The sequence below is a fragment of the Pseudopodoces humilis genome, chromosome 1, assembly GCF_049639895.1.
Source record: "Pseudopodoces humilis isolate 2021_Gansu_Grassland_sample_001 chromosome 1, ASM4963989v1, whole genome shotgun sequence".
NCBI lineage: Eukaryota > Metazoa > Chordata > Aves > Passeriformes > Paridae > Pseudopodoces > Pseudopodoces humilis.
Genome location: NC_142200.1, coordinates 119746210 through 119772726, shown reverse-complemented (window position 1 = coordinate 119772726; position 26517 = coordinate 119746210). Strand labels below are relative to the sequence as shown.

At 40.6% G+C, this 26517-nt stretch overlaps 1 protein-coding gene across 2 annotated transcripts; it reads right to left on the bottom strand.

Moving 5' to 3' along the window:
• Nucleotides 1-400: 400 nt before the first annotated feature.
• On the bottom strand, nucleotides 401-26517 carry GSDME (gasdermin E). Of its 2 annotated transcripts, XR_015774380.1 has the most exons (12): nucleotides 26365-26517; nucleotides 24715-24826; nucleotides 22235-22465; nucleotides 20923-21115; nucleotides 13143-13314; nucleotides 12029-12149; nucleotides 7091-7279; nucleotides 5333-5460; nucleotides 5033-5216; nucleotides 3592-3665; nucleotides 2574-2869; nucleotides 1839-1961 (listed from the first exon to the last, which is right to left on the bottom strand). XR_015774380.1 is itself a non-coding variant. In XM_014248801.2 (11 exons), the coding sequence occupies exons 3-11, from the start codon at nucleotides 22443-22445 to the stop codon at nucleotides 1731-1733; spliced, it is 1503 nt and encodes a 500-aa protein (XP_014104276.1). In that variant the 5' UTR covers nucleotides 22446-22465; nucleotides 24715-24826; nucleotides 26365-26517; the 3' UTR covers nucleotides 401-1730. The 2 variants fall into 2 exon arrangements, 1 of the variants encoding a protein (XP_014104276.1); XM_014248801.2 differs by lacking the exon at nucleotides 2574-2869 and having other exon boundaries at nucleotides 401-1961.

Here is a 26517-nt window from a genome sequence, read left to right as displayed (position 1 = left end):
GCCCACACTGGAGTGGGCCAGTGGACAAAGCCCAGGGGACTCAGGCTGAGGAGATGGAAGGAGGCAAGTGCTGGTTACAAGGCAGAGCCTGCTAGCCTCTGCAGGTAGCACATACTCCTTGAAAGGCTGCTGCAAAGGTATGGATTCTCCAACCTTCCTCCTGGGGAAGGCAAAGGGAAGCAGCAGTCTGGGGAGGTTAAGTTGGTGTATGAATCAAACTTTTTATGAGGGAAGCTTCAGCCTCCTCTGAAGCCCCTTCTGGGTGTTCTACCACCTCCTTTCCTAGGGAAGACTGCATCGAAGCTTGAAAAAGCATTTTCCATGTAAGGCTAGCCTAGAATCACTTGTTTGTCAAATATGTAGTCCCCAAAAGAAAAGCAATGAAAATTCCATGCATAAGTTATTCTATTGTTCTGACATAGCATTTAATAGAAGGTTTCTGTAAACTCATTACAGAGACAACTTTTAGTAGTGATAGGCAAAAGACGACTTTCCCACTTATACCCTGCTCCCAGAAGCAGTTCCATGCTTCCAGCTCCTGAAGAATCTTTCCTTCTACACCAGCACAAAGTTCAGGCAACACCATCAGCTTAACAGGTGAGATGCAGAAACGCGCACGTCCCAGCGTGCAGAGCTATCCTGAGCTCTCAGGGAATGCAAAGGCACCGTGGTGCTTTTCTGCAAAGTCCATGTCCTCAAGGAAAACTCAACTGATGTGACTTTTTAAAGGCTTCTTAGACAATCTGCTCAAGGCCATGTGGGAATAGAGTAGGAAACTGAGCAGAACTCCTACCCACCAGCTACGCTGCAGGGCCTGGTTACTGATCACGCCCACACAGGTGCCTGCTTGTTTGTCTCTCAGCCATCTCATGATCTCATGTGCAAGCAGTGATACTCCACCCACTTGGAACATCATCTTCCCAAGCCCACATTTACAGTGATCTCTGCTGCATTTCTGTTCCATCCATGATTACAAAAAACTACGATGAAAAACCAGGCAAAATAGTTCAAGCGCACAGTGCTTTACTAATACTTTGCTGTTAGTCAAAGAAACAAGCAAAATATCTGCACTGAAAATGTCATATGGGTAAAATGATCATTTTTGTGGTGTGCAGCAGGGACCTTTCATGTGCACACAGCAAAAGGCACTGCCATACCTCAATGTTCAGAATGCAGTTTAAACAGCTGAAACTGGCTAACATGAGTAAAGACATAACAGAAAACAAAAATGCTGTACAGAGGTATAAAACCCTATAAAGCCAAATAATAATAAGAGAATCTGAGTACCTTTCTAAGAGCCCTCCATTGCACTTGCTCCAGAATGAAGGCATTCTGCACACCCAGGCTAAAAGGAGCAAAACAGTTGCTGCATTGCAGAACCCTGGGTTTCCAGTGTTTGCTTGCTTACAAAAAGCAGTTCGTACTTTGCTGTTTTCTCCCGTGCATATTAATGCAAGCAATCCGGCTTTCACTGCCCTGCAGACCTGACACACCTTCCAGAGCAGCTATGTTCAATTTATCTTCCATGGCTCTTTTTTAATCTCTTGCCTTCATCCCTTATTTATGTATTCTCCACTGAAACTGCAGAGTCCCCTAGTCACCCTAATTCCTGGCTGTGATGCTCTTAGTACCAACAGAACAGCTCTACTGCTGATCCCAAACACACCAAAATTACAGAGCTACAGAAGAAACAACAGGCTAGGGCAAAAACTGGATACTCAGTACAGCTCCTATACATTCCCACCTAAAGCACGAAATCCATACAGTGCAACATAAAGAACAAGTGGGAAGAATCTCGGTTCTTTCATAGTTACAGCTTTTACAGAAGACTCTGTCATTTCCAGATTAATGTTTGATGAAGCAAACAGCCTTTGCACGACCTCAAATCTTCCTCTGTCAGCGAGAGTGGCCACCAAAGGACTGCTCAGTGCCACGGTGCCATCAGCTGAAGCGACGTTAGGCTGTATTCATGAGAGAGCAAAAGACAGAGACATTAAAACATTTTCCAAGCACTGCTGTTCCTGCCATCACACAGCTCAGTTCTTTCATACAAAACCACCAGAGAGCTGACAAGGCAGCAGCAAAAGGTCAAGATTCCCTTTACTATTAGCCCTGACAAGTACAACATACTGATCCAGAACCAAAGCACACTTTGCCAAGGCAAAGAACTATGGCACACTTTAAGGAGAAACATCTCTCCTACTGTGTCATTCCCTGAGTTCAACTCTCACTGCACATCACACTTACCTATCACTCTGAGCAAACAGAAGAACTCCCATTGCCCCTACATATTTAAAGGATTCTCTTATTGTTTTTGTAAGTGACTTAAAAAAAGCTATAAAAAATCACAGAATCATAGAATGGTTTGGGTTGGAAGGGACCTTAAAAGATCATTCAGTTCCAATCCCCCTACCACTTTTCACTAGTCCAGGTTATTCAAAGCCCTATCCAACCTGGCCTTGAACACTTCCAGGGATGGGGCACCCACAACTTGTCTGGGAAATTCCAGTGGTTCCAGTGTCTCACCGTGCTCATAGTAAAGAGTTCCTTCCCAGCATCTGATCTAAACCTACCCTCCTTCAGTTGGAATCCAGTCCTCCTTGTCCCGTCACTGCATGCTCTCATAAGAAGTCTCTGTCTTTTTTGTAAGCTTCCTTCAGGTACTGGGAGGCTGCAATTAGGTCACTCCAAAGCTTTCTCTTCTCCAGGCTGAACAAATCCAATTCTCTTATTCTTTCCTCATAGGAGAGGTGCTCCATTACTCTAATGCCCTGCACCATTCCTTCAGCAGTTTCAATAAATGGCCTCAGAGTTTTGAGACTTCAGGGTTTGCCAAGGCTCAAGCACTGTTGCTATCAAAGCGAAATTTCTGCTTCCCAAGGAGAGGCAATTATTGTTACTGACACTTTAAAACAGTGAGACTATTAGAAAAATAAAACTGGAACTTAAGTTACAATTTTCTTTTGCTCACAAGCCAAGAAATCTCCCAAATACAGCAATGTTCAGAAGTTAGGTATCTACCTGCAGTGCTTCACTTGTCATGTCAGACTCTAACCTTGGCTAAGCACTGCCTACAGCTGAAATTCCCACTGCAGCTTGACATCTCCTCCTTCACTGGGGAGGAACATTGGCCAAGGACACAGCCATTCCTGCTGCTGTGCCCACGAGCCACAGTGATGGACTATATTAGGAACAGCAAAAGCATGACACAGACTCTCTAGCAGGGTTGCACAAGAGAGCAAGTTTTATTCTTCCAGATCTTCTTTTATAGACAGTTCTGAGAAGGTCTGAAAGGTAAAACTCTCACTGGTCATGAAACCTACACATCACCATCATTGGACAATTAGAGAACACCATCCCTTGACTGTTTCTTGCAAGTAAACAAGGATCCAAACAACACCTGCAAAGGTTCTTTGCCTTCTCTAAGGACTGTTTGGATTCCTCCTTATGATTTCTCAGACCAAAGTGAGAAGGTTGTGTGACTTAGTTTCACACAGGCTCAAGCTAATGCCTGAAGTCTAAAAATCTCTTACTTTGAGATTATTTGACAATTGTCAGTTCCCATATGGTCCCACCATCTCCATTACTCACCAAACAACATAAGACAGGAACAACCTGAAGATCACAGCAGGCACGCAGCAGGACAAGAGTGTCATCAGGCAGCTCTGTGAGGGACACATTCATAAGTAAAGTGAGAATGAAAATAAACCTGCACCAGAACTGGCTGCTGTTCCAGGAGCTTTGTCAGGGAGCTAACAGGTCCTCATCAGCTGGATCTTTGGAAGAAGTTGATCCAGCCCCTTTCCTGCCAGCATCATAGAAAGAGATGGCCAAAGGGTCTGACTATCTCCATCCTTAAGAAAAGGCACTTGTAGAAAAGGGGGTTTCCTCCCCCTCATCTTTGCCTCCTCCCTAACTATCTCCTCAGTGTTTAACTCTGAGTCTGCAGGCTGGGTTAATGACTTAGGCCTTGAATAAACCAAGAACCTATGCTCCCAAAATCTGTATGAGATGCTAACTTCTGCAAAGCACAATTTGAGAGGAATGGCATAGCTGAGACTGCCCTGGGGCTGGGAGAAGGACTAACTGATCCCTGTGGTGCCCTTCAACTCTAACAAAAAGGCTGTAATTCTTACCACAGGCAACAGGCATAAAAAAGCTTTTGAATCTACATGCAGCTACACCCATGCCTGGACTTTAGCGGCAGAAATTATGTCCAAAGTCAGGTAATAATGCAACACACTCAATTAACTGTGCCCTGCTGTTAATGGCATCTGACAATTGTTACCACATCAGCAGGTTTCTGTTTTCTATTTCTTTTCTCTCTCCACAAATGAGTTATGCTCCCCCACCTGGGTCCTGTGCATATATGGATGCACACTGACATTTTGCAGCACAGTGCCACAATTTACACTGGACTTCCCTTCGTTACCTTAATGTCAGGAAATTCTTTATATACAAGAATGAAGACAAAAATCCGGGGAAGTCTGTCTTGGACTTTTCAGGTAGCTTTTAATTAACACTGTGGTGCCAACTAGATTGTGAGGATGGCATTTGTTTGACATTTATGTTTAATCTCCTGTTTCAGCAGCTGCAACACAACCCTTTAATTGCAGTGTCTCTGTGTTAAACTCATTTTTGCTAAATTTAGTTTGCACTTGAACAATACACGCTGTTACACAGGAGACAACACCTAATTTGTAATTCTCAGCATTTAGGCGGGAAGGACTCTGGCATACAATAAGTACAGAAATTAGCTTGCCAAACTGCAAATGCTCACACTCAGCAGAAGCAAAGTTGAGCAGTCTTGGGGGAATGTGTAATTTACACACAAAATCTGTCAGTGACTGAGGGCTGAATTTAATTCACAGCCAGGAATGCTAAGCATAGTATAACAAACCCACAAAAAGGGAACAGAAAAATTTATGTTCATGCAGCTCACCAACTGCTCAAAGAAAGCCATAAAAGCTTTAACATGGAGGGAGCTTCTAAAAGGAAAGTAAAATTTTAAAAAGGGCTTTTCACAACATACCAGATATAGCACTGATAAGAAGGTGAGCAGCTGAGAAAAGTTCTTCATCCTTAGGCTGATATTTCTGCAGCAGCTCACTCTCTAAACTGCACCCTGAAAGCCGCAAGAAGTCAAAGAGGTCTCTTTGCTGTTCAAGCTTTAACTCCTCCAGATCTGGCTTGTCTCCTGTGCAGATATCATCAAACTGAAAGCAAAAGAATAAGCAAAACTTCTTGAAAAGACAAAAATTCAATCAAAAGAGAATGCTAGTGCTATTCTGAAATTACTTCAAGGAAGCAATCCAAAAGTTCCTCATCTTACCATGTCCCCCAGGGCAGTCACCATTTCTTCATGGAGCAAGAGTTCACAAAGGGCTTTATATAAAGCTCTTTGCTTGTCTTCCGGAAGCTTCACAAAGGGCTGGAACTGGGTCTTCAACCGTGACAGATCTTTCCCAAGAAAGCAGTGGAAAATAAAACTAAGTATTTCTACACAAATACTAGTCAAAACAGATAACATTTTTCTATATGTTTCAAAAGCTTATTTATCACCACACCTCAACATCCTGATTTCCACCAGCACAAGTGCAAGGCTTGAACAGATCTGATTTTATTTCCTAAGGAGCCAATGAAACCTCAATGCAAATGTTAAGAAACAAGAACTGCTACCAAGAATCAACATTTTGGTGTATTTTTAATATTTTCAACGTCAATACTTCAGTGTTAACCAAGTAACTACATCTTAAGTCTCCCACTTCAAAGTTTATCTCCAGAGAATGCTCATTTATATGGCAGAATGAAGAATACTCATTAAGTACAAAGGAGTGCTCTGCATTAATTTTCTCACAATTCAACTATGATACTGAAGTTAAATCTTCTGTGACATCAAATTACCACTTTGCTAAAAAAAACCTGAAGCTTTCAAATCAATAATGCCAACTGGAAGATTGGAATGTTTTTTTTTTCCCACATTCCAAAAACGTGAGCATACAAGTATTCTTAAATTTGTTTAAAAGAATTTTTCCTTCATGTCACTCCAGTCAAGAATCATGATCTGTTTAAAGATGTCCTTTATAACTAAAAAATTACTTCACTAGGGAAAAAAAAATAAGCCCAGCCACAAGCAGCTATTTTGTTTATCTGATGCAATTGTATGAATTTGTCTATACAAAGAACAGAAAATTAAATGTACTTCCAAAGTCTTTAGTAAAAACCATTTTTTTTAGCTTTTTCGTTTTCCAAGAGACAGCAGAGGCTGGATTATTTATAGAAATCTCCAAGCCTTTTAAGCAAGAAAAGCAAATAGGTATGTCAAGCTAAAAAAAATACAATAGTGGCATATCATTCTTTCACAAGTGCTTTTTATATATTGTTTATTGAACAGCCATTAACCAAGGGTGAAACTTAGAGACAAGAGAGGTGATATTCATCAGCAGAACCAGCTGTAAGAACTCCATCAAGAACTGATGAAAAGCACAGTGTGTTCTGAGGCCTTGACTGGTTTTCCCTTTTTTCGTTCCACCAGTAATATTCCTGCCTCTTCTTTCCACATTCCTACAATAAAAACTTGTACCTGGGCCATTATACCAATTAACAAACCTCCATTTAAACCACATTTTGATTTTCTCAGTTATAAAGCTTCTCAGAAAATAATGAGGCCAAGTGAAGGCAAGGGAGATGTGTGTTTTTGAGACTTAACCTGTAACTGAGAAGCTTCACTGAGAGTATTTTTCAAATCAGGAGAAGCTATTTTCAGTGACCCTTTCTGAATGAAACTATGTATCATCACTAAACTTGCAGAGGTTATCTAGAATGTAAAAGAGCTGTCATAAACATCTGACTTTTTAAGATGATATTTTTGACAGATGGATTCAGAATGTTCATGGGAAAGAGTCCAGTGCATTCACTTACTGCAAACTGATTTTTTATATTCTTTCAGTGCATTCCCCCAAGAGTTCCTGATAAGAGCTACTGAAATGAACTAACGAGATTTCTTACTTACTATTGTACCAGATTATTTCTGCCTATCAGGTTATTTAATTCACTGTAATATAATCATGTAAAGCATTTCTGGTAATACCTTGTTTCAATATACTTATAGAAGCATCACTGGGAACGAGGTTTTTAGCCCCAGAGTACATCTCATTATCAACAGCATCTGGCTGATAGAGGAATGAAGCATCTCTGAATTGAAATGAATGGGGATAAGCTGAGCCTTCTGTGCTTTCTTTTTCAAAACCTCCTTGCTGTTCATCTAGCAGACAGAACTCTGTAATTAGAAATTCAACCAAAAACAATAATTAATAAAATACACAAGCAATTACTGAATGAGATGATAGCTTGTATTTTCTATTGTTCTCGCATGTAATTTTTCCATGTCTTATCTCTTCCAGATGGAGAGAATGCCAGCGGCTGCTGTGCATGTGAATTATTGAGCATTCCTGCAGCCCTGATGTTTGGTACAGTGTGTACAGACAGAAGACCTGTGGTGCAGCTGCCTCCTACAGAATGTGACACCAGCTCCTGTGAACTAAGTTGATGTAGACAGAAAACAACATGAAAACTTCCCACTGACACTGTAAACCAGAATGCTGCATACAGGAGATGCAGGTAGGAATTCTTGATGTTTTCACAGAATCACAAAATATGCTGAATTGGAAGGGGCCCTCAAGGATCATCACATCCAACTCCTGGCCCTGCACAGCACCATCCCCAAGAATCACACCATGTGCCCATGAGTATTGTTCAAACACTTATTGAGCTCTGTCAGATTGATGTTGTGACCACTTCCCTGGGGAGCTGTTCCAATGCCCAACCACCCACTGGGAGAAGAACCTTTTCCTGATAGCCAGTCTAAACCTCCCCTTACACAACTTCAGGCTATTCCTTGCTGCTGGTCCAATGGAGAAGAGACCAGCATCTGTCCCTCCTCTTCCCCTCAGGAGGAAGCTGTAACTGCAATGAGGTCTCCACTCAGTCTCCTCTTCTCCAGGCTGAGCAGACCAAGTGACCTCAGCTGCTCCTTGTATGGCTTCCACTGAGGCCCTTCACCATCTTTGCTGCCCTTCTTTGGGTACCCCTCTAAGAGTTTTCTTACATTGTGGCACCCAAAACTGCTCCCAGCACTTGAGGTGAGGCTGCCCCAGCTCAGAGCAGAGCAGGACAATCCCCTCCCTTGCCAGGCTGGCCATGCTGGGCCTGATACCCCCCAGGACAGAGCCGGCCATCCTGGCTGCCAGGGCACTGCTGAATCATGTTTATCTTGCCATCAACCAGGACCCCAGGTCCCTTTCCACAGCACTGCTCTCCAGCCTCCCATTCCCCACTCTGTATACTTTCTACCCACTAAGAGACGTGCTGTAATGCAGGCAACAGGATCCACTCATGAAGGACACGTGAAAGTACTCTCTGAGATTTGTAAGAACTCTTGAGAGTCCTTTACAGAGTTTCTGTTGGTCAAGGCACTGACAGACTCCTCTTTCTCAGCCAAGCCACACACAGGAGACTTCTGAGAGTCTCTAAAGGACATCACCCAGGGATGTCTCCTAACATAATCACACTGTCTCTCTTCAGTAACTTCACAGAGGAAAAAACATGCCCTGGATGGGTTATTCTTTCTGCCTCATCTTCATGACAAGCACTGGCCAACCTCACCCAAACAGGAGTGTCCTCATCCTGCCATCCCAATGCCCCCAGCCTGATGAAGTTAAGAGCTTCCTGGAAGGAACAGGAAGCTTTCATAAGAGTTATGCTGTGAAATCTGGAGTATCAAGTTCTGTGCTCATGTGTCCATCGCTGTGCCCTAAAGATGCAGAATACAGTCAAAGCCCTATACATATTCTGATCCTCTTTTGCAAGATTTGAGCGTGTACCCAAGGCACTCTGCAACCGGTCTGAGGAGAACACAGGCAGGCTAGCAAGAGAAACTCAATTTTAAAGCAATACCTGACAGCAAAGGGAAAAAAAATTAACTAATCAAGCACAGTGCTCACATGTACCAGGCATAAAACCTAAATATAACCTTTCTGCAGTTGTAAGCATCTGTCTCACTAAATTAAGGACATTCGAAGCAGATGAGAAAGCATGGAGAGTACTCCATCAGCAAAAAGCTTTTTCAAAGGAGAAGCAGACAAAGAAATTCCTGCCATAGAGAAAGAAAGATGACAGACCTTTATGCTTGCATAACCTTTCACAGAGGAGAAGAAGCTGCAGAGGAGCAAGCAATTAACACAAGCTAAGAACTTCCCAAAGCATCAAGACTCTGGACAGCAGCTGAGGCACCACAAGGCCAGCTCACTCATGTTACTGTCATTGAAAATAACAAGGCTTTCACATGAACCCTGAGGAGGAAGATTGTGCTAATAAACTGCCTCCCCTCCTGAGGCAAAATGACGTTAATAAGGGAAACCAAACTTTTCAAATTATGTTGTTAAATCCTGTAATAGGACTCAATTTACAGGAAAACACAGGACTCAAAATTTTGTATTAAGAGGGCTGTTAATTAATTCCGTATTGAATTCTATTACATTCATCAATGACAAACCTCCAACAGTGCAGTTAGAGCTTGTTAGTTACTCAGAAATGTTAACAAAAATTCAAGAAAACCAGAGATGATCAATGAAAACAATCAAAGAGACTCCTTTATGAGGAAAAGTGGATATACTGGGACTGTTTGATTTACAGACATTTAAGAAAAAGCAAACCGCACACATATAGCAATGAACAGAACAAAGCAAATCAGCTGGGTGCTTTTATATCCCCTGCTTTGTAAAGCAAGAACAAGAGGCATTTCAGCACAACTTTAGAGGCACAAAACTGCAAAGCCTTAAGCAGAAACAGCTTTTACATGGAGTGGAAAATTAGCCTGCAGAAATCAAACAGAATGATTACAGGAAAGCACAATGGTAAATGGATCAGAAAAGGATTAGATCCCCCTTCTTTTTTAAAATTTATTTATTTATAAAAATATCCAAATATGTCCAGTCACATTAGTCAGAACATTTAAAAGAAAATTTGTATACCATTTTTCCTAACAGAATAACTCAGGTACTAGCAGTGGCAATGAAAAAGAAACAATAAAAAGCTTACATGCATCTTACTTCGTAATTATCTGTGAAGAGAATCCCATTAGGTTACACCTGCTACTGGTCACTTTCAGTCTCACAAGAAAGAACCACATTAGTCCTTGGGTTTAACTTCAAAGGCTATTTCTATTTCCATAAACAGACACTGATCCCTGCTGCTCAGACAGTAATAAGCTGAAGTTTAAGCTCCACCATACTTACTCTCGCTGGCAAAGCCCTAATTTTGTTGTCAGTTCTTCCCCTTTACCTTCTCAGTGGCACTCAGGCAAGGGAAAATAGCACAAATTAAAAAAGAAAAGAGGCATGACATAGGTTGTTTAAGATAAAACACAAAACAAATGGTGTTAGTTTTGAAGCTTAAAAAGATGTTAATATTAAAATATGAAAAAAAAAAGGTGGAAAAAGAAGCAGACGTAGAAAAAGAGCAGAGAAATACAGATAATTAACAAGACCCATGTATTCTTAGCTAGCAGGACACCATAATTTCATGTAGAAATTATCTAAGTAGACTATCAGCTATATACCTATGTAGTCAGCCTTAATTGCACCTCATTACTCTGAATTACAGTTCTATTATAACCATGACGTCAAGATCCTCTGCTACTATCTCTGTGTTCAGTCTACATCAGAGCAATTCCACTTTTCAGAAACTTTTTACAGGTTACATAATATTTACTTCTATTCCTGAGCTTACAGACTTCATTAATATCAGAAGGAAGATGGATGATGGAGAGTTAATCTTCTGCATTTCTCATCCAAGTAAAGCACATCCTGGATTGAAATCTCAACTGTACTCCAATTATTTCTTCAATGTATCTCCTGTTCCTCCCCACATCAGTCCTTCCCAACTTCGAGCTCCACTATCTGATTTTATTCCTCTTTGCGTAACATTCCCTGAAACCTCCTTTAGGTCCGTGAGTTTAAATGAGGATAAACAAGAAAGAAAAACCCAAGCGACTGTACAAAGCAGCGATACAACTACCCCCAAAGACAATTTTGACGTTTTTTTTAACCTGAAAGATACTCAACCTGACATAAGTAAAGCATGACCAGAAAACATGACAAGGGCATTCGTGCAACCATTCTGAGGGCAATCTTTAAACAAAAGTCTATGCTAAAAAAGTTTAAGCTCCAGTCCTATATGTATGATTCTGCTCTTAATGACTGTTGTCTAAACATTCCTGGTTGATGGTTGATTTACACTCAGCTCACTCTCTGCAAGAGGTGAAGGGAATAGCCCAGGCCAAGGGCCAGCTGGCTGGAAGCAAAATTGCAGCAAAAGACCAGGACGATAAATCCAAGAGGATCAGTAACATGCCCTTGCAGTTATTGAAGTTTGCTACATACTGGGCTGTACTGACAAGACTGTAGCTGGTGGATTGATGGAACTGAATTTTCAGTCTGGGAAAGTGCATTCAGAGCGCTGTGTCCAGTTTTGGACTCTTGAGTAAAAGCCCCACATTTATAGCCTAGAGCAATCTAATAAACAGCAGATATTAAGGAAAAAAAAAGTTCACCACCATGGTGGTCAAACATGGTAACTGTCCAGAGGAGTGCTGGAATCTCTGTTTCTGGAGATAAATCAAAACTTTATAATAGACAAGGATATGAGCAATCTGATCTAACTCTGAATTTTGATCTAAGTTCAAAAGCTTGCCCTGCCTTGAGCAGAGGGTCGAGCTACATGATCTCCTGTGGTTCCCTGAAACCTAAGTCATTCTGAGTTTACAGTGCATTCAAGAAAGTGAAAAAGCATTATTAAATCAGAGTTTTTAATTACTAAATCAGCATTTCTAGCACAAATAACTATCAAGGCAAAGGACACCACACAACATAATCACCTTCATGCACACAGAAACGTAACAATCACTGTCTGACAAACAGCTTTGTCCACAGCTCAACTGTGTGTCACAAAAACCAAGCTTTTCACTTACCAAACTGGCCATTGTGCTTTATAAACAGTTCAATTACACCATAGGCAATAGTGGTTGCAGGAGGAATTTCAAGGATCACGCTAGAATCCTTCATCAGAGTCCCATTTTCACTTACTGAAACCTACAAGACAGATTTATTCACCATTTATCTGATTCAGCTGCACAGTTTAAACATGTAATTAAGATGAAAAATATGAAGGGAGAATATGCTTTATGCCCCATGATATCTCATCAAACTGTTACACATTACATCTGGCATCTAAGAAAGGAACTAGATAAAGAACGAGGTAGAAACACAATGCCAAGAGCAGCTCTCATGCTCTTAGCTCCCCTGTCCTAGCACAAAGTTGAGCTCCAGGTGCAGCCTTTGCCACACATGAAGCACCATGTCGCTAGGGAATGGGCACCCACTTCAGTGTCCTGCCTTGCCCAAGTCTACTGTGACATTTCTTTTGCCAGCTGGAGGCTGGTACCAGGAAGGTGGCACTTGCAAAGAGAGTTGTAATACTGCAACTCCTGGATTCCTGCAACTGGAGACACACTCTACACAGAAGTGATTCATCTCATTTTTAAAAGAAACCAAAACTTGCAATGAATGAGCATGTTTCGACTTTGCTAATTCCTTCTCAATCCATAGGCAATTTTTCAGATAGCCTCATAATCTCTCAGTTAATCTCTACTCCCATGATTGAAAACAAATAGTTTCCCAATAAATATGTGAACTCAGTAGACACTGCAACCATTTGTGATGAATGATTATTTGGCTTTTCAAATAAATTTGATTCAGAAATGCATTTTGCTATTCAACTTGCAATGAATTGTTTGAGGTTTGCTTCATGTTCTGCTGTAGGCAGGAATCTACAGAGAAATGGAATCACAATTTGATAGTATTGATGGAAACTACTTTCCAGGCTCATACAAAAATACGGTATCTTTTGCCAGAAAAGCAATGGAAAAAACATTTTACCATACAGAATTTTCACAACCAAAAACTGCAGTTTGTTCAGCACATTAAGAAAGCATGAAAAATACTCTGAACCTCATTTGGAGAAATAATTTCTTCCCTGATAACGTGCAAATGTTCTGCTCCTTGCTGATTTTTAGTAACTTTTACCTTTACAGTTTTTGCAGTGCATCCCATCACACCACTGACTTTTTCTTCTGTCTGGATATGTTCGGATATCGTACACCTCTGAGTTGTGATTATCTTTTCTCTCAAGATGCACAGCACTTCACGTTTTCTTTCTATTACTTGTTGCAGTAAACTATTGCTTAGATCTATTGTCCTGAAAAAGAAAATACACCATTAACAATACTATAATTGTGATAAAAAAACCAAACCCACAACCAACCATATTTTCTTAATTGCTTGAAGAAGCTTTTATTGTAAAAATGACAATGGTTTCTATATGAGCAGCCTCCTCAAAATTATGATGTCCTCTTTTGTTATATGGCAGCAGTAAATATCTGTATTCCACAACAAGTCCTCACATACATATTGAATTCTCGATTCCCTACTTGACTCTTGATTTCCCTGAGCAAAAATGGAAGTTGTCCAGATCCTTTCTAAGCAAAGAGGGAATTAAAGGCAACTTTAAGCTTCCTGAGTAATACAAAACCAACCAGTCAGGCTCTTGGACACTGGACTGAATCCTCTCCTACTGTGAGCTTGTACTGACATTACCATGGCCATGGCAGGGGGTGCTGGCTGGGGGACACAAAGACAGCAATGCCTCAGTGTCAACCCTCACTGCTTGCTACAGATCTGTTTCAGTGCTCACTTAAATCCCCAACAGGCTGAGTGGGATCAGCACTGACCAACTACTTCAAAGGACTGAATGAGAAAATACAGATTTCATTGATTTTGAGACTGGGGATTACTGAAAGAAACCAACCTGCTTCAAAGTCCTGTGTTATTCATTGGTATAGACTCAAAATTTAAGATTGGTGACCAGGACTGTCACAGCCAAAAGGAAAACTAACTGTGGGGAGGAGCTCAAAACTTTAGCCCAGGCACCAACTTAATAAACCATCCGTACTCCACAGCATAATTCAGCATCTGTTTAAATTCTGCTGAAAATAATTCTAACATTAGGTTCTTCTTAAAATGAGCAGAAGACAGAAACTGAACTCCCAGAAACAATACAGGAGGTTTATTTTCTAAGAAAATGTTACAAAATCCACTACCTTGTCTTTTGAGATGTTAAAAGACTTTCTGGTATAAGTTAAAGCAACTTCTTAATTGTATTTAATTGATTAAAATTTGTCAATTATATTATACTTTGGCAAAATATTCACTGGAGGTCCTCAAATGAGATGCTATATTTTTTATGAAGAGGTAATCTAGCAAAACTGTTGGAATATTAAAGGATTGATATACCTGACTCAAATTATTCGGTCTTTTCTCCTCCCTTTTATTGTAAATGGCTATTCATGGAGCTAAATGGCAATTTCCCAAAAATGTGACAGAAAGACATGTCTGACTCCAATTCATTTAAATCAAGATATCTCCACTTTTAATTAAAAAGTTTTAGATTTATTAAATTCTGGAGTTTTGAATTTATTCAGTCTGTGTAAGTCTGAAGTCAGCTGGGGTTTTTATTGAATTAAAAATATCCTCGGGCAATTTTTGATCTTTGGAGAGTTACATGCTTATATGAAAGTTCAATCAGTTGGAATGAACTGTCTGAAAACCTTAAAGTTGATTGTTTAGACAAGGGAAACAAAATACCTCTGAAGCAATGCAGCAGCCACCAGAAAAGCATCCCCAAACATTCCTGATATTATTAATAGAACTTTTTTCTTTTGGTGCAAAGTCATGCTTTATGCTTGGAATGCAATGAACCTTTGGATTAAGCAAATATTGAAGAAATGTCAAGCTACCACAAACATCACTGTTCTGAACCAGAGTCATTAGTTACAGTCTATCAAGCCTATCATATGCTTCACAATAATTATTTATGTTTCTAAAGTGGTATGTTACACGTCTTGAAAATACAAATTAACATACTAAGTACTTGCAGTTTTAACATTTGACCTAGGGAGCCATAGGGGGAAAAATACAATGAAGAAGCACAAAAGCAATTTGTCATTTACTTTCATGTGTATTTTTTGACTGTTTAAGAGGATGACAAACTTGCTCAATCTCCCCAAAATTTAGAGGAAAAATCCCTCTCAAACCATCAAAGGTAGAAAAATACCTACTAAATAAAGATTTGCTGTTTCTGAGTAAGTGTTAATTGAGGAAGCATACAGAATATGACCTAATTCTATGCAAATGAATAACCAAAATAATTCAAGAGACCTTTTCTTCCATCTGCTTCTACAGTATTCTGCCCAAGGTGGGACTGGCTCAGACCCTGTCATGCTCCTTTGCATCTGAGGATGGTTTGAGGTCCAGATGCAGAAGTAGCAGCAGAGTGGCAGAGCAGAAGTGTCAGAAGACATCGTTAACTTGCAGAGAGGGGCAGTGAACAAATCCTGGAGGCAAGGCTGGAGGAGCTGCTGCAGCACTGAGGGCTGTGGAGTGACACTGACACACAGGGACACACAGCTACCTGCTGCAGCAGCACTCCCCAGGCAGGGCCCAGAGGTGACCTGGGATCCCCTGCACAGAGCTGAATGTGTGCCAGAGACAGCCACTGCCACAGCCCCAAGGTTCAAATCACTTCAGTGGCAAGTCACTTTACATTTTGTCCATTGTAAAGCCATCAGAAATGTTCTCCTCTCTAAACTCAGTAAGTTTAGTGAGCTCCAGTTCAAACACAGAGCCCTACCCACAGCTACAGAAACCTTTTCTTCCAGGATAGCACAGCTAAGTGCTCTCTTCTAGACTTCTGGTACTGAACTTTCTATCATAAAACAGAACTCTAGGGTTGCATGTGGGCACATCATGGCTGATTACTGGTGCAATAATAATTTTGCCTGTTGAAGGCAAAATATTCTGCTCTCCTCAGCAACTCAAACAGCAGATGACATGAGGAAAGTACCCTGCTTATCTAAATTATCATTGAAAACAGTCATCAAGAGCAAACCACAACAGGGTTAAAGTTTGACAGTCAGAGCAGGACTTCAAGTATTGCAGGGCAATGGCCACTGAGTCTATGACTGTATTTTTGCAAGAACTGAACTTACTTGCCAGCATAACACTAAATATAAGAAAATGTCTGAATAATGTAAGATGGCCAAGTTAAATCCTTGAGAATACATGCATGCAAGGACCATGAATTGCATTGCACTTTTTTATTTTACAGGTCATGTTTCAGAGCTTTTATTTTTGCTCTACAACCATGGCTCTTACCATCTTTCAGTCTGTACTGTACAAAAGCCCCCACCAACCCTGTGCCATTTGTACTACATCACCATTACCTATCCTACCCCAAGGAGCTGAGTTGAAGCACTCAAAAATAACACCATAGAAAATAAAATGAGATGTTGGTTTACCAAGTGCCATTATCAACACACAGAGTATAAGCCTGTATAAATAAAAATTATTTAAAAGATAAAAATTATGGGGTTTTGCTTGATTGTTTGTTCTGCTTAAACAACCTTCCTGAGGTCAATGATTTACTATGCTGGAAGTTTTATGGGTCAAACATGTACATAAAATAATTTCTTTGAGTTTAAATGACTCCACGCTTAACTAGATTAAACACTTTTACTCTCCTGTAATGCAAAGACTTTCACCTTTATTCAGTATTTTTCTTCTTGCAGTAGGAAAGCAGTAGACAATAGAGGCACAAAGGCAATTTGCTGCAGACGAGAGTCAGAAAAGAAGAGAAAGGCAGAAACCAAATAAAGACAAGAAAAAACAGACAACACCTGGCAACATAACAGGCTCTCACAATTGAAGTAGAGAACACAAGTCTGCTCTAAACCCCACTGCTGAGACTCAGGGTCTTTTCTTTAGGCAAGGAATTTGAACTAATTTCCCACAAAGGAGAGGCCATAGGACTATTTTTCCATCAAATCCTGTCTAATCATCTCAGTAACCCACCCACAAATCCTCAAAGCAAGGTGCCTGTCAATTTCCTACAAATACCAAGAAGAATGAGTATTGCTGTGAGTACTCTCCATCCTCACATTGAAATCGGCACTGCTGCCTCTCTGCACAAATTTTCACTGGTCCAAACTACTTACAGGTAAAAAACCTTTTCATTCCTGTACTGGGCAATGTCACCTCAATATATCTCCTCTCCCAGCTGCAGAGATGCAGGCAGCCTCACGGCCTCTTCCCACTTCATTTATTATGTGCAACGGTCTGATGTCTTCCATACAAATACTCCTTGTTGCAAGTGAGAGCCTTCACCCAGCTCTTTTCCTGCTTTAACAGAGATCTCTAGATGCCTGTCAGACAGTAAAATCTACCAGACCTCACTCTGCCATTTTCCACCAAACACAGATGAATATTTCTTTTGTTAATCCATTTCAAATATAACCTCTCTGACCTATTTCTTACAGAACACAGCATCTGCAACAGTCAGCTTATTGATCGCATTTTACTATTTTCCCTGCAGAATAACCTGACACGTACTTCACAGAACATCTTCCCTAAGAATACCAGAGACTTCTAAGATTGCAAGTGACAGGTAGTTTTTCTATTTTCTATTTGACATGCTCCTTATTTTTTAAATCACAGGCACACACAATTGCTTTTATTCAATCCTGTCTCACAACATTTTCTGACTTTGTATTACCTCATGTAGCAGCTTAGGTAGAAAACTGAATGGTTTTCTCATCATGCTTATAAATGCTCAAGGAGTTTTAAACAATAAATCACAAAATGGTCTGAATTTCCACTGTACTTAGATTGAGATTAGACATTTATTTTTGTCTCAGTATGGACAACAATATGCAGTTTCATTAGTTCAGCTAAAGTGCAATATTCAACAGTAGGAAAGTATCTTTCAGCCATGCCCAAGTGTGCTGCTAAAAACACAGATCTTTTCCTAATATGCTAATCATAGAGTTAAGGATCATTCACACAAAATGATGGAAGTATGACAGGCAATTTTTTCTGCAGCTGATGTGAACTGACTGACTGCTATCACTGTTCTTTCAGAATCTCTCTTTCAACCACCCTCCATGACTTTTAGTGAAATGGTAAAAACAAACAAGCAAATTTGTTAATATATGAGAAGTACAGAGATTATAACAACCTCATAATCCTTTTTACTGGAGGGAAGAAGACAGAACAGTTAGGGTTGGACAATCATCTGGTCTAACCGCCTTGCTATAGCAGGGCCACCCAGAGCAGTCTGCCTAGGATTATGTCTCCAAGGTGGGGAACTCCACAGCCTCCTTAGGCAACCTGAGCTCAGTCACCCTCACAGTGAAAAAGTTTCCTGATGCTCAGACAGAGCCTCCTGTGTCTCAGATTGTGCCTATTGCTTTCTGCTCTGTCTCTGGGCACCACTGAAAAGTGGCTCATCCAACCCATACTTGAACTTCTCTAAGAGGACCTTATGGCAGACAGTAGTGAAAGCCTTAAAATAGAAGATGGAATATACTCTTAAATCCACAGGAATCCAAGTGAGCTAAAAGCACAGGACTCTGCCCCAAATCATGTATGTATCACTATGTTACATGCTCTGTGAAATAGCAAGCACTATGTAATACAAAATCAAAATAACATAAAGGGAAATATGCCAAGTTTGTGTATCTAAAACTATCGTTTAACTTCATTTTAGCATATTATGTTAATAAGTAGTTTTGCATTTACAATGTCACTGCTTCTGCAAACCAGGAAGCATCTCATCCCACATCCTTCAGCTGTCACCTTTTTTCAATGCAGCACCTGGAATCTAATTAAAAGAACAGTAGGATTCTCCTTCAGAAGGTTCGCCTAAAGAAGTGACAGGAAACCGATTTGCTGCCACTGAGCACCTTCAGCTTGCTCAACTCTGAAGAGTCACATGACTTATTTTAAAAGGCACATCAGCTTTGACTTTTTTGAGTTTACTGCTACTAATCTACAACTTTGATTTAATCAGCCTAATACAAGAAAATTTTAAAAATGCAACTTAACTAGGTTATATATGTAGAAATAATAAATGAAGTAGCGATTGATCAAACAAGCACAAGCACCACATGTCGATGTTCTTGTACATCAAGAACAGCTTGCTGCCTTGCATTTCACAAGGCTTGACAGGTAAACATGTTCTTATAAGTACTGCAATGCTTTGCATCCAAAAATCACTAACTTGTAGCCATCAGCACTCCACATAATACTCATGTATACTCAACAAGATGAAAGCTTGAAGCTCGGACACAATCAATCATAAATCATAGAATATTTATGAATGAATAAGTTGAATTTCATCTATAAGGCACTGCCAACAATTTCCAGTGAGCCTCTGCATTATACTGGAGAAAAAAATAAAAATTCTGCTATCCTCATCATTTTCAGTGACCTGGCAGAAGGCAGACTGACTTGGTTTCAATTATACACTGTGCATCATAAGCTTTAATAAGCTATGAGCATCTATTTTATGAACTAAGATCTAGTGCCTTGCATAAAGTGGCACACACATCAGCTTCAGTTACAGTTACACAGAGATCAGTGTAGAGCTACTGATTTTCAAAACTCAAAAGAAAGTAACATATTTCTGAGTATTTAGTTACATAAAGGATTGTAACTAACTCCAAGACCTTCAGATTTGCTGGGGGGGGGGGGGGGGGGGAGAATTCTTTTTTTGTGAATTGAATAGGTAACTTCAAGTAAAAGCTTACTGAGCCTAAATCAAAGTTACTCTAGTTTGTTTCTCTGTAAGATTCTATCTAGTGCTAGAAAAAAGACTCTAAATCTTGACTGACACTATTTTCCTGATACTAGATTAATTTTACAGGCTTGGAGCACACATTTAGCCCAGTATTTTCTGCTTTTAATAAGGCATTCAGTACATAGAGAGCAAGGAGCCTTATTAGAATAAATTTGTTGACTTGTGAATGCTCACAATAAAAAGAATACCAGCCATTTGTTCCCATGAAAATGGAGAATTGATTATTCCTAGAACATCAGTGTATCTAAAGCAAATTTACAATGCTTCTGACAACTTCTGCACTGATAGCAAAAACCTATCATCTTTATCTTCAGAGCATCAGCAAAGGCTATTTAAATTCATTACAGCCCCTGCTACAGATCTAGAGTACAATGCTGTCACAAAATATCTCCCATGAGTCACGACCTGCAATAAAGAATAGACCCCTGACAGGTCAGCTGGTTGCCAAATAGGCTTTGGACCATGCCACTCTCATTGCAACATTAAAGAGATCTGACTTCAGAGTAAGACAGGAAGCGAGGAAGCGCTGCATATCTTGTAAAATAAAGAATATGCTTGCCCTCAGTTAATAGTGTATAACAGGAAGTAATAGATCTGTATTTTCCTCAGCTAGGAGAATATGCCTTGACTATGCTTGCTCACCTTTGCTATTACTTTAACTTAAAATAATCCCATTTTCTAGCATGGTCACTCACACACAGAAAATTACAAAGCCTGCTTACAAGAACATTAGCAGTTCTGAATGCAATTTCCGTATTCAATGCCCCAGTAACACAGAGAACTAATTCTCTTCTTTTTCCAGATTGTTACCTCAGTACAGTCCCCCAAAGAATGGAGGATTTGGCTCTTGTCCCAGGTGGTAATTCATGCAAATACATAAAATGAAATTACAGAAATGTTTTTAAAACAAGGGAAAAGTATGACTACGAAAATTTCAAAATATGGAAAATTTAATTTTTGTATATATGATTTATCATGAATATGAAAACTTAAAAATCATTTTCAAACTGTGGCAACACTACAAAATCAATTGGTCAGTGATTGCAGCTGGCCCAAGTCTTTTCAGCTCAGTAATCTCTCCTGGCCACTACAACACCCACATTAGAAACATACCTGTCCTTGACATCTTTCATAAGCTGCTGCAAGTCAATCTCCTGCTTCCTCAGGTTTCCAAATGAGGACTGGTTTTCCACGTAGCCCTTCCCCCCAGCTCCCAGGCTGACTTTCACAAATGATGCTTCAATACTTCCTTGAACAAAATCTTCAAACTTCCCCATATATTTTGCGAAGTCAGACTCCACAATAACTAGGAAAGCAATAACAGTAATTTCTGTGAAGAAAAGTGCTGAAACCATCCTTAAGTGATTGGAGGAAGAGATACTTAAAGAAAATATGACAAGTTAATGAAGGCAAGGAACAGTATGAAGAGGTAAATAATAAAATTTGCATCTCTACAACTCTTGCATCTTCTCTCTTCATGTTTTCATCATCTTTGCTCTACTACCTTTTGTATTTTGCCATTTTAGGAAAACATAAGGTGACTGAAGTGCTGAACTCAGACACTATGAAATATTTATAAAAAATGATTGAAAGTTATTTCAACTACAAAGAAAACTACAAAGCAGACCTGCTTGTACAAAAGTGCCAGTATTTTGACATGTCCCATCACAGGCCTGTTCACAGGCTCACTGAAAACCAATAGAAAAATCTAACTGGTTTAAAATAATTCTGAATTTTATATACCTAAAAATCACAGAACTGACTCAGAATCAGCTAATTTTCCAAGTCAGCTATAATTAATATCTTAGGTTAGGGAATTATCTATTTTCCTATATGGAATTATGACATGTCCAGAAATATGGGATTCCACCTCATTAATCTTAAAATATGGCTGGGACTGTTATAGTCGGATGAAGAAAAACTACAAGGGTCAAACTTTTTTACCAGTCTGTGCAAGACAAACAGAATGGGTGGTGAAACTCACTTGGCCTGGCCTGGAAGCATTCCCTGGGCTATTAACTCCAACAAGACATTTTTTATTCACTGCTTTTGACCTGGAGCATAGTACAGTTTCACAATACTATCACATACAACCCCCTATAATATTCTAGGGATATTCCTGTGGCTGCAGACAGCATTGTTATTAAACAGTACGACTAAACAGCTTGACAACCTTCAGCACTCAATACTCTACTCAGGCAAAACTTTCTTCTTTTTTTAACCAACTTTTATTACTACCAGTTTTAGTTACATAAATTGTCACGTGAGAAAAGACCCATTCATCTCATTCCCCTGGATGGAGGATTCCTTCAGAGCACTCCTCTGAAAGGAGCCCTCTAATAACTAATTGAGAATAATAACAAAACAGATTAGGGACTGTACTGTTTTTATCTGCACTAATAGTGCTGCCCGAGTATGGATTTACCTGGTTTTATTGGTTTGTCTTCAGTAAGCACATCACTCAGGGTGACTGTCAAGAAATGATACTTGGGTTTCTGCCAGCACCAGAATTTCCTCCTCTTCGTAACTAAGCTCAAAAGCTGCAGCTTGTCTGAGGCATTCAGGTGGGAGACAGGGATCAAGTCACCTCCACTGCCAGTTTCTCTCACAAAATTCTTTGTTGCTTTTGCAAACATCGTAGGGAATCAATTAAAGCCTGAAAGAATACATCTATTTTCAAACAACTACAATTGGAAAGTATAAATATTTACATTATCATTTTAAGAAGTTCTTCACAGAACTGGTATCAGCGAAGGAACACCATAGTGTTTTCACCCTATCTTCTCCACTCGGAGCTGGGAAGGAGTTCAAATCACTTGTTCCAGTGTAAGTTTTCTCAGTAACTAATAAAATAATTCTAGTTAAAAGGAACATTCACAGGTTACTAATCTGTTAGGGAGGAAAAATTTAGACAGCTTACCTGAAATTCTATGAAAAAGCATCTACTAATGAACACCCTGAGACGAGCTGCGATGAGGAGAGCACTCAGGCAATGGCAGAGGATTTCTGCCTCCCTACAGGATCCTTCTTTTATTACTAACATAAAATTTACTCCACATAAGGCAATTAGGTATTACTCACACAAATGATCTTTTTAATAGGGAGTAAACACATGGAGGGATAATAACAACTGTTCCATAAAAATGCTACAAATATGTGAGCTGGCATCTTTGTTACTAAGTTTTCTTTCTGCACTACACCCCTGGAAAGTTCCAATTATTTTTTTTTATTTATGAACTCATTTTACCTTTAATGCTTTCCAATTTTCTATTTTTCATTTGCATAACTACACCTAAATTGAACATACATTAATGTGACCATTATTCACAACTGTTATTGATATCCTCTGCACAATTACATACATTATCTTACTGTGGCTTTCAAATGATTTTAATTAAAAGTTACCAGCATCTCTTATCATGTAAGATTTTTCTTATCCCCAGGAATGTATTTTACTGTATTTACAAGGAACATTTTCCAGTAAGGGAGACTGGCCAAAGTCACAGAAGAAATGGTAAAAATGACCATTCACAGGTGCTAAACACACAATTCTAATAAATCAATATTTGAGCTTTTTGAAGAATCTAATCTTTCTAGTTTTTCAACTCTGTGTTATCTGAGCTAATGATACCTCCAGAATTTAATCAGTTGTTTGTTTTTATTTAATCCAGCAGCATTCCTTTAAGTCCCCCAGCTGACAATGACTGGAAAGTTCAGCTAAGACCATAAGACATCTCAGCTGGATATCCACACTTTCACAATTAATTACCTGTCTTGCTCCACACAGATTTTAGATTCATCATTTAGAAACACAGGCCAGAATAAGATAGAACAGACTTCAAACAAAAACCGATATTGCAGTGAGCACTCAGGATTATTGACAGAAAATGGAAACCTGAATAGAGATTATTAGTGCTTGGACCACAGGCTCCATATTTCTGTATTAGGGAAAAAAAGCCTTTTTGCAGATGCAGACTTACCTTTTCATTAGTTTTTCCCAAATTCCATTTCAGATATTCCACACAGTATTTAACAATTCATGAGGAGGTATTTGCCTCCTCATGAATCCTCTACGGCCTAGTCTGCGTAACAAATAAAGGGTGTTTTCCAACAACACCTGCATCAAAAGGATTTGAGCAATGTCTATGTGTCAAAGTCACATAAGATTTTACTGAAGAGTCTTCTGGGGCTTTCACTGTAACTGCAGCTGCAGCAAACCCTGCAGCACCACCTCAGCTGCGGGCACTGGGAGTATTTCCACTGACTTTCTTGTTCTCTGACCCTTTCCTAAACTGAACTCAGGCTGATTTTTTGCATTCTTATATGTCTCCTCCTTAATTTCCCTGGTTTTAATCTCAGTGAGAACACTTTTAACAGAATAAAGTAATGCAGATCCACTGCAGCAGAAAAAAAAACAACAACAAAACTCAAATAAAACTTCAAACCAAGACTAGTTTCTTTTATCCACAGGACTTCTTTTGCAGTAGTCTATATTTTGCAAACAGACAGATGACTGATTTGTTATGTAGGGGATCACCAAGAAAATTCTCACTGCCTGTATTAGCTGCTTTTGCCCAGCATAACCTTCTACAAACATTTCTGTACTTAAAGTATTTCATGACTGCTCAATCACCCTGATCCCCTTGCTGCATAGCCAGCTCACATGGGCATGGTCTCTGAAAAAAAAAAAAAAAAAGCCACCAATTTCTGAGTTTATCATAAAACAAATTGCAAAAACAGGTCCTAATATCTGGCATTCTTACAAACTCACTAAATCTCATGAGAGGAACCAATGCAGCTTCCAATTCACAGCGTTTTGCCTTCACTCGCCATCACCACTCTTGACTAGGAAAAGGAACATGCAGGGAGGAGGAGAGAGTGCCTTTGAGGATGAACAAGACTCACCAGGCAGGAGAGACGGGGCAGTTTTCAGCCTCAGAATGATGGCAATGTCTCCCACACTTTGCTGTGCTGATAATGTGTTTGCAGGGAGCATATTTTGCTGATGTAGGTACACCTGCAAATCAAGAATATTCTATCCAAATTCCTGCTTATTTCTCTTTGGATATAGCACCTCTAACACAAATTTGACAATGCCCTCCAAATACCTTGCTTCACTACTTCCTAGAACAAAGCCACAGAGCAATTATGCCCCTAGCCAATATCAATAAGTTAATACAGCCACAAGGCTCAACAGCATCCTGACCAAATGGACATGGAGTGGTTACAGACTCAGCATTAAGAAAACTCTGTCTTGGGAGCTTCTAGCTCTGGAAATTTTAATAGAGCTGTGCTTAGTTTGACAGAAACAAAAGGGAAGGTATCATGCTGGTAGGAAATGCCTGCCAGAGTGAATTCACTCTTGCAGATTGATAGCTAAGCATGAAAGCAGAACAGGAAGGAGGAGTACCTTCCATGCCTACTTAAAAATCTAAAATTAGCCCGAACCTGTGCTACAGGAGGATTATTTAATGGCAAGGATGAGATCAAATGAAGATAATGAAACCAATTTCACTGTTTACCTAAACAAACAAATCTCACCCTGCTTCTTTGCTTTGTAGCTCCCTAACCTAGTATAGTGGGACATTAAATCCAAAGCAACATTATACGAGCAATCAGGTTTTGCCTCTGTCAGTATAAAAGAAACCAAACAGGTGCCTGATATTTCTTACATTCTGTATCTTTCACTTTTTTTTTTTTTTTTTAATACAACGTAAGATTACACAGCACACTGGGCAACAGGACACAGGGACAACTGGATTGCCAAATGCCAGCACACTCCTTCCTACAATCCAAGTTGTAAGGAAACACAATGCCTGAAGGCCAAAGAGGAGCTTCAGTGCTGGAAGAGCTGATAGGCATTAACCATGTGTAGGAGAGGTAATGGCCTTGGAATGCTAAAGGAGTACGAGTCTGCGTCGGAAGGGAACTGGGGCATGGAAATGACGACATGCACGTTACAGGTTTTATTAAACAACGTTACAGTTACCTTCACCTCCTTTCTAGGTAATTAAACTTTAAAAGGAAAAAAAGCTCACCCAGAACAGCTAATACACAAAGCCTAGCAAAGCTGCCCACACAATGCATTACAGTCCTTGAACGCACGTGGTCCCCAAAAACACACCCAAAAGATTTTAGCCTTGGGTGAAGCCCTCTATTTGCTCCTCGAGGACTCTGCGGCACGTGCCTCCACAGACCGCTGCCGCAGCCTCGGGCACCCCGGAGAGATGCGGCGCCTTTCCCCGGCCTTGGGCGCCGTCCTGCGGGGTGCGAGCGCTGTGGGAAGGCCCCGCGCTGCCGCGGCGCTGGGTGCGCAGCCCCGCCCGCCTCTCCGGCATCGGCTCGGCCAGGGGAGCATCGCCCCGCCGTGCCGCGGCTGAGAGCACCGCACGGGCATGCGGCCATTCCGCTGCTCCCCGGGCGGGAAGGACAGCGGGGCGCGGCCCGGAGGCCGCAGCGGCTGCTCATGCCCCGCGGAAGGGCGGAGTGGCAGCGGCTGGGGGCGGCGGACACGGCCGGGCCGCACCACCGCCCCGGGCCCGCTCCCGTACTCACGGCATTCCCGGCGCTCCCCGCCGCCGCCACCGGGGATGCGGCGCACTCCGCCCGCAGGGCGTGACGAGCCCGCCGCGCCCCGGCGAAGATCAGCGGGCAGCTCCCGCAGCAGCGGGGGCTCCGTGCCGGCAGCGGGTCGGCGGGGGGAGCTCT